We start from the raw sequence: 14,509 nt of genomic DNA, 5'->3' as shown, positions 1-14,509 counted from the left end.
TTTTCAAAAAGAATCACATATGATATATTTAAATTTTCAATTGATTTCATCTAATAATGAAATCAAATAAAATTTAGTCAAATATAATATTACAAAATCAATTTTCTGAGTTTAATTGTCTAAATAAAAAATAAAAGCAAACAAAGAAAAAGATCAGCTTATTTCTAGGGTTAGGTCTTTTTCCCCTCTCCTCTCTATTTTTCATTCAGAAAATCAACATAAATCTATTTACAATTCAATTCACTCATAAAGTTTCAATCTTTTCATCTTTTTGCATTATATACATACGCGATCGAATGTGTTTGTGTATGTATACATAATTTTTCAAGCTTCCGTACATCTTTTTCATCACATCTTTTTGGGTTTTGAATTTGATTCAATTCTAGCATATCAACACTCAATTGAAGTTCTGGTAATGACCCTTTTGTTTATTTTCTTGATTTTCTTGATTTTTATAATTATATAGTGTTTGTGTGTGTTTTGGGTGTGTGAAAGATTGAATCTTTAGTGGCTGCATTGTGATTTCTTGATTATTGTTTATGTGGGTCCTGCTTAATTTGTGTGTTTGTGTGTTTTATGTTATCTTTTTCAAGAATTATGTGTTTTGGGGATATAGCTAATTTGGGGATTCTTGATGATTTTTGTAGAGTGGATGTTGCCATCGAGTATGGAGTATTCTGGTGAAAGTGGTCCGGCTGCTGTGGCCGGGACGGTTTTAGTTACGACTAGATTCGTGTGGCGGTATGGAGGGAGGAGTGTTTATCTTAGTGGTTCTTTTACGGGGTGAGATTCTAAGTTTGCGTAATTTTTGGTATTTAGCTTAAATTTTGTGTTTTTATTGCGTTTTCTTTATGTTTATTAATGATGGTGTTAATGTGTTAATGTGTTTGAAGGTGGACTAAGCATTTTCAGATGACTCCGATGGAGGGTTGTCCGACGGTTTTTCAGACTATTTGTAGCTTGACGCCAGGTTTCCATCAGGTAAATTAATGATTGTGGTTCCTTTTATGGCGGTATGGCGGTTTTTAGGCATAATATTGCCACACAGATGCATACCCCTGTTTGGAAATGATTTGTTAACATTTCATTAGCTTAAATAATTATAGGGTTTATGATATAGTCTTGAATTGGTTTTTGTTGTTAAATTAATTGATACATATAATTAATGTTTTATTTATACTGCACCTTGTTGTGCTTGGAAGTTGATAAATACTGAATAATTTGACCCTCATGTAGATAAATGTTGACAGAATTTGCATTAAAGGCTTGATACGACTTTGGTAGTTTTTTTTATCTGTAGACTATCCATAGTGTCCACAAGATTGTGGAGCCGCAGAGTTTAATTTTAATAAATATATAATATTATATAACCACAAGTGTAACATTAACAAGTTTCTGCTAGTTCCTTTTATGATACTGGTTTCTTTAAGGGCAATTGGATGCTCTAATCATATTATTTGCTACATATGCATAAATTAGGAAATAACCGTCAGCCATATATGACTTTAATTACTTTCAAGTCATGAATAAAATTGATTTATCTTGATGTATATGTTATGATGATCATTGCACCGTGATTGATGCAATGCATGTAAGTCTAATAAATGCTATCACTAATTAACAAATTTAGTCAATAGAAGCATTTATGTGATAACTCATGAGTTAAAGCTTGTGGATCAATTTGTTGGTATAGATATGTACTATTTTTGTTATCCATTGACTTTTCACGCTAACCACGTGAGCATGAAGCTCTAAAGCTTAGCTAGATTGAACTTCCACTACTTGGACCTTAGGTTTCAATTGGTAAAACATTGCAAGTTTGACTTAATCCTTCAACTTTTTCCACTATCATGTGAGTTTCTAACACCCTGAATCAAACCCAGTGTCTTTAACCCAGAAACATGTTTTTGCCTATCCAGAACTAGTTGACTTATAAGTTAGAGAATTGGATTGAAATAGATTTTAGAGACCTTTTTTTAGGACGTATGAGATCAGTTTACCAGCTTAGGCCATATTATTAGGCCACCCTCTAGTTCATTAAAATTTCGGCCTATTAGTTATGTCCCCATTAAACTCCTTAGACTACATGTTGTATTGAAATATTAATCATTCCCCGTTAAATTTCTAACATCCTCTCAGGCCTGATAATGTAGTCAATTATTTTGCATTGAACTTTGGTGAATCAGCTTCAGACCTGATAATGTGAGTTAGCTCAACTTTGATTAAATAGCCCATACCTTTGCCTCAAGCATTACAGGTTTGGCTTCGACACAAGGGTTGGCTTCAATCCAGATCACATAGCTATCATATTATCTCCTGCTGAGAGTAGGCTCTGGTTCCATTGTTATTTTTAAGTCCATTGACCTAAGTTATAATGTGTACCATCTGACCCATGAGATCGTAGGTGCCTTGGTATACATTGACAGTGAATCTGATGGCATTATAGGCCTTTTAAACTATTCTGAAATTTCTATGCTTTCACATATAATAATCCATCTTTCTCTATGAGACAAAGATATGTTGTCACTTCAAGTTGCCAAATGTGAAATATGGATCTCGGAACTGTTCATTAAATTCCACAAGTTGACAACAAAAGTTGCACTGTTTTGGTAAACTGACGGTGATAAGCCGGAGGAAGGTGTTTTGGATTGTTGATTTTGTTTGGTCTAGGAAATTTTTGAATTAATTGAAAGCTTACTATGCTACAAAGAGATACAAAGTTTAGAACTTATTTGATCTTCATTGGAGCATTACATGCTTTAATGCATTGAAAGAAGAGGGAGGAGAAAGAGCTTCTTATAATGGCTTCCTTCTATGTTCTTGGCCCTTTCAGCATTAATCATTTGGAAGCATATTCATGTTTTTGCACTACTAGAAGCCTTTGATTCATATTATTGTGCAACTAATGTTTGCTAAAGAACTGATAGAATCTTATGAAACATATATGATAAAACTGCAGAGAAGGATGATTGTGCTTCTTATTTTCTTGTAATTCATATTTTTGATTCCTGTATAGTAATATATTTTTTCTATGCAGTACAAATTTATTGTTGACGGTGAATGGAGACATGATGAGCACCAAGCGTTTGTGAATGGTAATTTTGGAATTGTCAATACTATCCTTGTGTCTAGGGAGTCAAACTATATTGCAACAAACCCGAGTCCCCATATTCCTTATGGTTCCAGCATGGAGGTGGATAATGATACTTTTCAGCGTGTGGTATGCTATAATCTAGTCATTTGTTTTTTTATTTCTGAAAATGGATTCAGTCCATATTTCTTGATTCTTCTAGTTAAATCACTACTTCTCAGATAGTGAATTTCAAAAAAAATAAAATAAAAAAATCAGTTTATGGGTCTAATAATATGCAATACTTATATTTATGCATATAAAAGTATGCTTGCTTTTATATGCTGATACTCAAACCAGAATTATATGCTAATGATTGTCTAAACTATAAATTAATCGGGCATCAAGTGTGAAATTTAAAGTAGAAAAGAGCTTAAACTCTTATTGTTGTGAAACTTTAGTTCTCGATGGATTGAGATTTAATGGGAACCTTTATATTCCTTTATTGCACTTCTCGTTGATTGTCTCGTAGTCATACTTTCTTTTACATAATTCCTTAACAGCTTGACAATATTCTATTGTGACTAGTGAATCCTCGTACAAGATGTGAACTCTCAGCCATTTTTAGAAACTAAAGAGAGTTGAGAACTTTAAAATAAATTTGTAAGTATTAAATGAGCTAGACACTTAGATGTTGAGGTTAGCTATCCAAGAGAGATTAAAGTGTTGTTGTGAAAGTTCAAAAGATTAAACAACAGTGCTATACAATTGTATAGGGTGAACAAGTATTCCATAAAAAGCTAAATTCAAATTAAAATATGTTTGACCTATTTCATTATATGAAGTTTTCAGACAACCGATTTTTTTTCCTAATTAAGCAGCCGAAATATTCTTTATTTATGGAAAGAAAAGCATGATTTACATTCGAAGCACAGTATGAAATTTTTTACTTGTTTGCAATATGAACATGATGTTTTCTAATATCATCAGTTTAAATACCAAAGCTATAAAACGAGGTACATACTTGAACTTAAATATATGTTGCTCGGAGTTTTTGATATAAATCTATAATTAAATTAGGAATTGAACTAGAAAGGAATTTAAATTAACTAGCTACATCCGATTTCACCTAGAGCCGACAATTTTGTACACGACACAAAAATAAGACACGAAAATGACACAAAAATTTCGGTATTGGGTTTACCTTTTGGGTACACGAACATGAAACTACACGGATAAATTTAGTTTTGGTTATGGGTTTACCCTTCGGCACACTACACTAAACGAAAGTACACGAAATAAATTATTAAAAAATATTTTCAAATTATATAAATACATATTATAGAAAATGTTGTGTAAATTTAAATTTATACAAAATAAATAAGAATAATATAAAATTTAAGTTTGATAAAACTGGACCAAACGTTAGTTAGTAACAAAATTAATTTGAGACCATGCGTCTTTCAAAATTTGGGTTTTAACATTTTAGGGTTTCTTTGCTCTCTCCCCTCTTTCACTCCACCGCTTACAAACACTATCTTCTTTCTTATCGCGATATTGACTTCTAATGGAGGAAACAAACACAAATATTCCGGTAATTTTCATTCTTCACTCTTTTCCGATAATACGTTTTTTATTCCATCCAATTTCATTTCTTCAGAATTATTGTTCGGAAGATCTTACTCTAGATACTATGAACTTGACATATAGATCTGGTGCTTGGATTTATGGAAAAAAATTGATCATGTATTTCTGTCACATATGGTGTTTTTCTATGTTTTGATTTTATGTTCCACTAAATTCTAATTTATGTTCATTCTGATGTAAACAGAGGTGTTAATTTTATTGGTAGACGAGAATTTTACTTATCTTCGTGTACTATTTTGTGTACCGTTTTTGTTTCGTGTTCATTTTCGTTTCGTCTTTGTGTAATTACATGAAACGTACATGAAATGATTCATGTACATATCATTTCGTATCGTGTTGACACGGAAATTTCGTTTCATGTTTCGTTTTAGAATATAAGTACACGTTTTTTTTTTGTTTTCGTTTATGGATCAACCTGTTCAGACACGAAACATGAAGGTAGACGACACGACACTACATGAATTGGCAGGTCTAATTTCACCTGCAGGGTTTTAAGTATATTTTTTTTTATTAATTACACTTGATCAGAAGCTTGAATTTGCAAAGCAAGCACAGAACAGAGTGTTTTCACTATATACTGCATAATTAATTGAATATGAATCTGTTAATGATGATTCTAAGTGGGGGAAAGTGAATTCAGTTGATTTCAGAAGCAGGTTTGTGAAATTTGAGTGAGAATTAGAGGTTTTAGGTGCCAGGGGAGAAACAATGACGACTAGAGTTGGCAAAGAGAGCAGAAGTTGTTGAATTTATCTGATCCCGATTTACAGAACCATCTTTTCTGGATCTAATAAGATTAGAGGAAGACAATAAACAGATTGAGATTATAGAGAAAGAGAGAATCAGAGGTAGAAAACCCTGGAGAGAGATTAGATGGTTATACTTATCAATATTAAGAGATAAGGCTGCTAGTGTTGTTGATAGGAATAACCTGAAAGTACATAGAATCGACAACTGACGTAATTTGACTTAGCTGGACTTCTACCACTAACAACTTGAGAATCGTTGACTTCTTAATACTAAAGATAAGAACCTACTGCTTACTAGAGTACCATGGTACTAATAATCTTCAATGATGAGTAGAAGTTTTTTATCTTTGAAAGAAGGATTTAGCGCAGTGAATGTATTTAGCGTATAAGTACTGGATATGGATTTGTATCCCCCCAGTATTCTCTCTTTCCTGTATCATTTGATGTCCATAATTACCTCTTCCCTGTATAACTTGTAGGTAAGAGTTTCTGATGGCACAATGCATGAGGCTTTGCCAAGGATATCAGAAGCAGATTTAGAAGTCTCGCGTCATCGTATTTCTGTTTTCTTGTCCACTCACACAGCTTATGAATTGCTTCCAGACTCGGGCAAGGTTCATTTATTTTCCCAAATACTACCATGTTTTATTTATCTTTTTCTTGGACATGATGAATGCTGATTTTTCAAATATGTTAATATTGGTTACAGGTCATTGCTCTTGATGTTAATTTACCTGTAAAGCAAGCTTTTCATATTCTGCATGAACAGGTAGGGGCAGTTTCATCTTTAATTTTCTTTACTTATACATGATATAGTGTACTGTATGTTTAATTGTACGTAAATTTTTATGTACTAGACATATTCAATGAATCAGTCTATCTCCATTCTGCCAGAAGGAACAGTGCTCTGACACCCTTACCTTAGTTACTTTCTCAGATACAAATAAGTCAGAAACATGAACCAAAATTATCTTAAGTATTAATCTTGAAGATTTTCCGGTCTGATAATCAACAGCAAAGCGCCCGTGGTAACCATCCTTAATGACCTCCCACCTAGTATATCACCATTTTTTTTGTCAGGGAAGCACAAACATAGTTTGATGGAAATCCCGATGAAGGATCAAGCAAACTAGGAAAGAAACTAAAAGGTTGTGAGATCTTCTGAAAACATTTTTGGTAGATCTTAAGATGTTATGTGGTCAAGAGCGGATTCAGAATTGAGTTATAACTGCAAAGAATATCAAAACAAATTTTCTTGTTTGTGCAGACTGGGTTCAGGAGTTTGCGCAAACAAGAAAAGTCTATTTAGCATATTCTTGGTGGTTATGCCTTAGTTTAAGAATTGGCTCTTGGCCACGTGGGGTCTCAAGATCCACAATCAAAAATGTTTTTGGAAGATTTGGCTTTACTTATGTGAGTGCTTTCCTGGTAATCATTTCCACCGTCCTACCAAGTATGTTACCATCTGCCAGGGTTTTACACCCAGTTTATGTTACCAATGAAGGTGGAACAGCCACGAAATTCGTGCTCTTTGCTGAATATTTATCAGCATTACTATCCCAGTGATGAGCAATTGGGTTTGGGTGTTTAGTATCTGGGGTTTCATTTTGAGCGAGTTGTGAATTTTCTTCTTTTTCATGGGATGTGTTTCTTGGATTGTTCTGTTGATGAAGCTAGGTTAATAAGTAAATTAAAATATTTACAAGGTAGTCCTGCTAAAGGAGCATATATACCAGTAATAGAAAGTGTAATGAGATCTACAGAAAATACTTTTGGTGGATCCTGAGATCCCATGTGGCCTAGAGCCACTTCTGAATTAATCCACGGCTACTAAGAATGCACTTTTCTGGACTGTGCAAACTCTTCCATGCAAACTCTTAACATTTAACAAGCTCTAGTTCCATTGCCCTTGATATTGTTATTTTCTCAATTAGTAAAATGGAACATAAGTCTAGCTTATCCTTCCTGTTTTGTAGTTTATATATGCCCTGAAATCCCATCTACTGTTTGCCTTATCTTTGTGATGCTATTATCTCTGATAACAAGCGTTCAAATGCAACTCTTCTGAGTCAAGCTATTTCCAGGGTATTACTATTGCGCCTCTCTGGGACTTCGGCCGAGGCCATCTTGTCGGTGTTCTTAGTGCACTGGACTTCATCTTAATAATGAGAGAGGTATGTTTGTTTACACAATGCCGTTGCCATTAAATGAGAATTGAGTTCCATTATGCAGTCTTGGTAAATCATACTAAAAGTCTTTTTTCTAAAACCTGAAAAGTTCCTGGTCATGCAATAGTCAGCGAGTCATATCCGTATTTCCCCTATGAAAAATTCGTACAGACTTGTGATTAAAAAGATGTCAACCAGTTATCAACTTATTCTATTATTGACAATAAGATTACCTAAGTTATAATGTGAACATGATAATTCACAAGTCCGTTTTAAAGCTTATTGTATCTCTAGGGACAACTAAGTTTTATCTAATTTAAATTGAACCTGGGAAGTTGCTAAATTTCAAAGAACAGAGTTAATTCTTTCTAGGAATTACTGGAATTAACATCTAAATGAATCATTTATCCACATAAATAATATTTGTCAATAATCTGAAGAACGTTTCTGTTCCCGGAGGTTTTCTTGTGGATGTAACATGAAAAAGTTTTTTTATATGCTATCAGTGACCAACTACTGCTATATGCTTACCAACATTTCCATATAAAACCAGGAACAGGAAGTGACTGCTGCCTAATTGAAATTAATATAGTTTCTGATTGCAGGCTGACTATGAAAAGTGTTGTGAGTTTCTAAGACAAATCGAAACATAATCCCAGACTCAGTACATAACAATTTGTACATCAAAAAATGGGATTATGAGAGTATAACAGAGATTAGTAGATACAACCATGTAGACCAAGATTAGAAGTATAAAGAATTTTCAGAACCTAAAATGTGGTAGTTAATTGAATATCTTTGTGGTGTTTACAAACTTCTTTTTTCTTTATCGAAAATGAATTATTATGTTTTCTTTGTCGTATTCTTGTAACAGGAATATACCAAATTCTTGTTTGTATACTCATTACCCAATATGTATTTTAAGTAGTCTGGAAGTTTCTTTAGTTCACCTTGTATCAAGCTATTATGTTGTATGAAATATTTTAGATCATTTTGACATGTTATGTTTACATTTGCAGTTAACTCGTAGTGTCTGTAGTGGTATAACTCAATAGTCAACAGATTGAAGTTTATGACGAATAAATGTCTTGTGAGACATCATCAGACTAATCTAAAATTGTTCAATCAAGTATAATTAATGGACTCATTTTGCAGCTTGGTGCTCATGGGTCTAATCTGACAGAGGAAGAACTTGATACTCATACTATATCTGCTTGGAAAGAAGCAAAATTATATATGAACAGACGAAGTAATGAGCATGGCAGTGCATTTCCAAGTCAACTTGTCCAGGTGACTGTCCTTTGCATGCTGATATCCTATTATAGATGAGCTTTAAACTACCATGAGATTTTGGTCACTTATGTTGCATACCATTCAGTCCTGATGGACGCACCTGTTTGCATCCTTTGGGAAGTCATTTACTTACTGTTGGTAGTCTGTATTGTATTTGTCTTGTAAGCTTTGATAGTTTAATGGTTATCCAAAGAATTTTATTGGATTTATCTGTTTCTAGTTTATGCAGTTGATTGATTCCGCTTTCTATTAATTTTTTGTGTAACTTATTTTGGTTTTGAAAGGAGCAATAATCAATTTTTTTAAGTATTAATACAAAATTCAAAGTGTATTGTTTGGTTTGATAAACTTAAATTTTGTTTTGAAAGGAGCTATCGTCAATGAATTGATTGGTTTTAGGTTTGTAGATTTATTTGTTATTCTTTTAATCTTTACTGATGCTGTGACTATACAACAGAGCTTGGTGCAACTTTTTGTCCTACATGTTTGGCACAACCTGTTCCTATTACATTAGGCCATCTCTAACCATTACTCTACTAAAAACAACTTTATCTTCGAATTTTCATTGTTTTCGCTTCATATCACTATTTCTGCTCCAGCCATTACTCTACATTTTCCTTCCAATCCATATTATCTCCATACAACTATAAAGTATAGGCTTTCAACGTAGACCCGGGGACAAATCTTTCAAAATAGAGACAGAGAAATAGAGTTGTGAGAGGAATTTTTTTTATATGAATAGTGTTGCTTCAAAATTTGGAGCCGAATAGTAGGTTTCTTTATATTTGAAGATAGAGTAATGGATTGTTTGAGGAAGATTACTTCATTGTTGAATGAATGGTTGGAGGTGCCCTATAGTGTTGTTATCTCATAATAATAAGTCTATTTCAACGACTCACTGTTGCTTATGCAGGCAGCGCCAACTGAGAATTTGAAAGATGTTGCCTTGAAGATTTTACAAAATGGTGTTGCTGCAGTGCCTATTATTCATTCATCTTCAGAGGATGGATCATATCCTCAACTGCTACATCTTACATCTCTCTCTGAAATACTAAAATGTGAGTTTTCATTAATATGAATTTATCCGTTTAAATGATGAATTTAAAAAATGAACGCAGAACAATCATAAAAGAGTAAATACTGAGGCTGGTTGGGTCAAACACTATCTACTTCCACAGGGATGGGAAGAATAATTTGCTATATTAAGTCATTAAGAACCAAAAAATATCATACTGGTAGTTGGAGTTCGCCCTTACACAAGTAGCTTAATTACATTTCTGATTTCTCTTTCCAAAATTATTCTACAATTCTCATTGAGAAAAACATATAGGTTATACAAAGAGTTTAACGAGCTTAGGAGATACTAAGAGCCCAACCACAAGAGTAAAGGGTTTTTTTTTTGACAAGTGAATCGAGATATTTTCAGCATTTCATATTTTGCATTTGGCCTTCTATTGTAAGGAATATTTCAAGATATTCAACATTAATGAATACAGTTTTTTTTTGTAAAAGATCTGTTGACAATAGGCCTAATGAAAATTGTCTCTGTAAATTTTCAGGTATATGCAGATATTTTAGGAATTCTTCTGGATCATTGCCTATACTCCAGTTACCAATATCTGCAATTCCTCTTGGCACTTGGGTTCCAAAAATTGGGGAGTCAAATCGTCGGCCATTAGCAATGTTGAGACCAAATGCCTCTCTTAATGCAGCATTAAATTTGTTAGTTCAAGGTGTGCTCTTTTTTATAACAATCACTTTTAGAAAATGTAAATTTTTTCCTTGAGATTGATCTGAAGTGCAGTACTCTTTCCTGAGGATGTTTTTATAAAAAATGAACTTTTGATAACTTTATTTCCTTCTAAAATTGGATTTTTGAGGAGGTTTTTATAAAAATATAGTAGAAGTGGACAGAGCTAATCCTCCAGATGATGTATGCACAATATGTAGCATCTCTGCAAGTTGCAGTATCTTGAAAAGTCGGCTTACTCAGAAATAAGAAAAATAATTTTATACTATTTGGATGCGCTCTTAATGTGAGATATATGTATACATATGTATATATAGATATATAGATATATATTCTAAATTGATGTTGGTTACTAGGCTGTTATGATTACTCTTGACCCTTCATCAGCTTGCAAGGAGAATGAGATGAGCAAGAGTGTCTATTAATACTTGTCATTAGTTCAAAAATGTTTGCCACCTATTGAGACTGATAAATCCCAAATATCAAATTGTATAAAATATTTTATTTTGTGACAAAAAATGGAAGAGAGAACAATTTACTGTAATCTTGTTAATGATGCCTCTCTTTTTCAGCTCAAGTTAGCTCAATTCCTGTAGTGGATGATAATGACTCTCTGCTGGATGTTTACTCTCGTAGGTAAAGATGTTGGTCCTCGTTATCATAGATGTCTCCTGTTGTTCCATTGGAATTCTGAAATTAATGGTTTCCTTTTTAATGTAATGGTGTTGTATCTCTTTGGCAGTGATATCACCTCTTTGGCTAAAGATAGGGTTTACACTCACATTAATTTGCAAGAAATGACCATTCATCAGGTAAGCAATTCTTTTTTTCAGAATTCACATTTTCATTAATGAATTCCAAAATGATACAAATCGGAGAAGTAGTTTCTTTCATTTAAAATTTTTTATCATCTAACGGCAAGGCAAGCATGTTTCCTCCAAACGTTTAGACAATAAAAACCATAATGTCTGAAAAGGAAACACCTATGTAATGAAAGATACACTTTACAATTACAACACAAGATAAACAAAATTATCAAGACAACATGAAAAGAAATACTTAAAAATTACAACCCAAAATAAACAAAATTATCAAGAATTTGATTGGTACACGATGACTGTGCATATTTTTAGATTGCTTTTCAGAGTACTTGTTTTTATCATCAAATATATTTTTTATATTTAGAATTAGCAGATTTCTCTGTTTAAGATTGTTATCATTGTCAAAATTAGTGGAGTCGCTTCATCTTAGAGAAGTTTTAGTTTATCTATCGCCGTGAAGAAAAATGACATGCATTGGAATTTAAAGCCCGAGGATGTAAAATTTCATATAAATAATTTTTTTGACTCTAATTAAGAAAGTTGTCCGGAATATGCCCATGTTTGATTCCGAGTACTTGATAAGCCGAATTGCAACGGACGTTCCTCAAGTGAGTGTCTTAAGCTATTATCAGCATCAAGCTGGTGATTTTGATGATGATAATTTGTTAAATAAATATAAAACAAAATATGGTCCAAGTTGTTTCTTGAAGCGCTGACGCAGCTATATCGTGTCTTAATACCCCATGACTTTTTGTATTGGAAACTAAGCAAATTTTAACCCCAATAATGAATGGTGTCTCTGTTTTATAACTTTATAATTGTCACAGATCATGTATGTTTTATAATATGTTGAGAAATAGTGAACCGTCTGTTGGTACTTGGGAGAGATCTTTAGCTATGCCAGAAACATATACAAGCTTTGTATAGTTGAAACCTACATTCTTTGAATTTCAAAAAACAATATATTATCTGATATACCTTTATATTTATCATTTCAAATTTAATAGATAATATTATATATTGCCGAGAAAAAGGGAGGTGGCAGTATTAATGGAGAACAATCTTGTTTCTTACGTGATGTATGCTTCCAAAACTGCTTCAAGGTGATGAGGGATTTCTCACCTTTTTTCTTGTTTTATGACTATTTTTTATAGGCATTGCAGCTTGGCCAAGAACCATACTCTCCATATGGGATCAGCAGTCAAAGATGCCACATGTGTTTGCGGTCTGATCCACTACATAAAGTGATGGAACGATTGGCAAAACCAGGTTTTTTTTGTTTTTCCTTTTCTTCTTTCTTACAGTTTCAACTATAGTCAACCAACATGTGCTCAACTAAGGTTATACCAGCAAAAGAGAAGGAAAAAAACTGCTTAAAGCTTTATAAGCTGTTCATTTTGCTATTTTTTCTCAACCCTTTAACATATAAACATGGTCGTAGTGCAGCCATCTTAATAGAAGAGATTGTAGCTATGAAAATCTTGGTTTAAAATTTAAGCTTCTTTTAGCTCAGAGACATGTGATACTCTAAAAAGTCCATAACAGAATTGGCATCTATAGTTAGTAACAAAGTTTCATGTTTATATCTGTTGGAACATTTGCTGCATTAGGAGTCGAAAAATAAAAGTGCAACCTGAAATGTCTCTTCCTTCCGCTTAAACTGTCAGCCTATCAAATGCATCTTTTGAATTCGAGCTCCAACTTTATTTTTGGGCCTCTCTTTAAGTTCTTATGAAGTAGAGATGAGAGTTTTGCTGCTGAATAGGGTTCAACATTCGAATTTCAGGTTGTGTTCATGTTCGTAAATCTATCTATCTCGTGTCATAAGGTTGATGTTTTAAGCCTTAATGGATTCATGGTACAGCATTATCAATAAATTCTGAATTGTGATTGAAAAAGAATATATAAGCTTAAAGGAATGAACTGTTTACTAACCAAGACATTCAGGGTCCTATATTGGATTGATCTAGTTGTGTCATCTTATTTTTGAGTTCTGTTCAGTCTGTAATTGTGCCGATAATTTTTACATACAAGGGTCAGTTGTCCTACCTACTGCACGGGTGTTACAGAATCTTATAACAATCAGAATATATATGCATATTATTTATTTATTTTGGAGCTCATACTTCCATCATGATCTCTATATGGATCTCAACATCCAGAACTCTGGTTAATAGAATTAAGTTGCGAATTACATGATTTTGTTTTTATGTTCGTCTCATTTGAAAATATAAACTTTTATCATGTCTTCTCAGGTGTGAGACGGCTTATTGTTGTGGAGGCAGGAAGTAAACGAGTGGAAGGTATCATATCTCTGAGCGATGTTTTCAGGTTCCTGCTCCAGTAGGAAGGGATGTAATTTATCACAATTCTTTTAAATATACAGCTGGGCATATTGGGTTATCCTCATCTACTTCATGGCCTAATTTTAGGATGTTAGGTTTAAGAATGAGGGTATGTAAATTAAGAATCGGTTGTCCTCTACAATCTGTCTATTCATCTTACCCCCCACCCTTATAAATTAAATTGTACCGAGAAATGTAATCGACATTTTCTGTAAAGACCGCATGACTTGTTGACATTTCAATGAGGTTACCGATGAAAGAGATGACAAACTAAGGACTTAAGAGAATGTTCGGTCTCTTTTCTTGCTTTACCAAGTTACAATCAGTGTCGGTTCCTGTGTTGCCAATTTTTAGTACCCATTCTGCAAATTGTTTTAAGCTTTCAACCTCTTCTGCATCTTCTGTTTGGTTAAGCCTCGTGTTATGAAAAAGTATCAAAATCTTGGATTCATGCCACAGCCTTGATCTTGTAATGCATGCAGAAACATGCAGAAACTACATTTCCGCGTAAACCCGGATTTATTACCGGAAGAATTTCTCTAAAATCACAGTCAAGAACAACAGTAATACCTCCAAATGGCATACTGTCTGTACCTTGTAGAGAACGATCTAAACATTCAAAAGCGTAACGGTGTTGCATTGGTGCTTCGTCTCATATGATACGAT

The 14,509-nt window shown here is 33.3% G+C and overlaps 1 protein-coding gene across 1 annotated transcript; it reads left to right on the top strand.

Annotated features, from left to right (window-relative positions):
- The first annotated feature begins 156 nt into the window (after positions 1 to 156).
- LOC141677744 (sucrose nonfermenting 4-like protein) lies at positions 157 to 14,154 on the top strand. Its single transcript, XM_074483796.1, has 14 exons — positions 157 to 412; positions 648 to 783; positions 894 to 981; positions 3,038 to 3,220; positions 5,946 to 6,080; positions 6,176 to 6,235; positions 7,551 to 7,640; positions 8,790 to 8,924; positions 9,841 to 9,985; positions 10,487 to 10,660; positions 11,250 to 11,313; positions 11,420 to 11,489; positions 12,653 to 12,767; positions 13,754 to 14,154. The coding sequence occupies exons 2-14, from the start codon at positions 653 to 655 to the stop codon at positions 13,843 to 13,845; spliced, it is 1,482 nt and encodes a 493-aa protein (XP_074339897.1). The 5' UTR covers positions 157 to 412; positions 648 to 652; the 3' UTR covers positions 13,846 to 14,154.
- Positions 14,155 to 14,509: the final 355 nt, after the last annotated feature.

This window comes from Apium graveolens, chromosome 1 (assembly GCF_009905375.1).
Source record: "Apium graveolens cultivar Ventura chromosome 1, ASM990537v1, whole genome shotgun sequence".
NCBI classification, from domain to species: domain Eukaryota; kingdom Viridiplantae; phylum Streptophyta; class Magnoliopsida; order Apiales; family Apiaceae; genus Apium; species Apium graveolens.
This window is presented reverse-complemented; position numbering and strand designations above follow the sequence as displayed.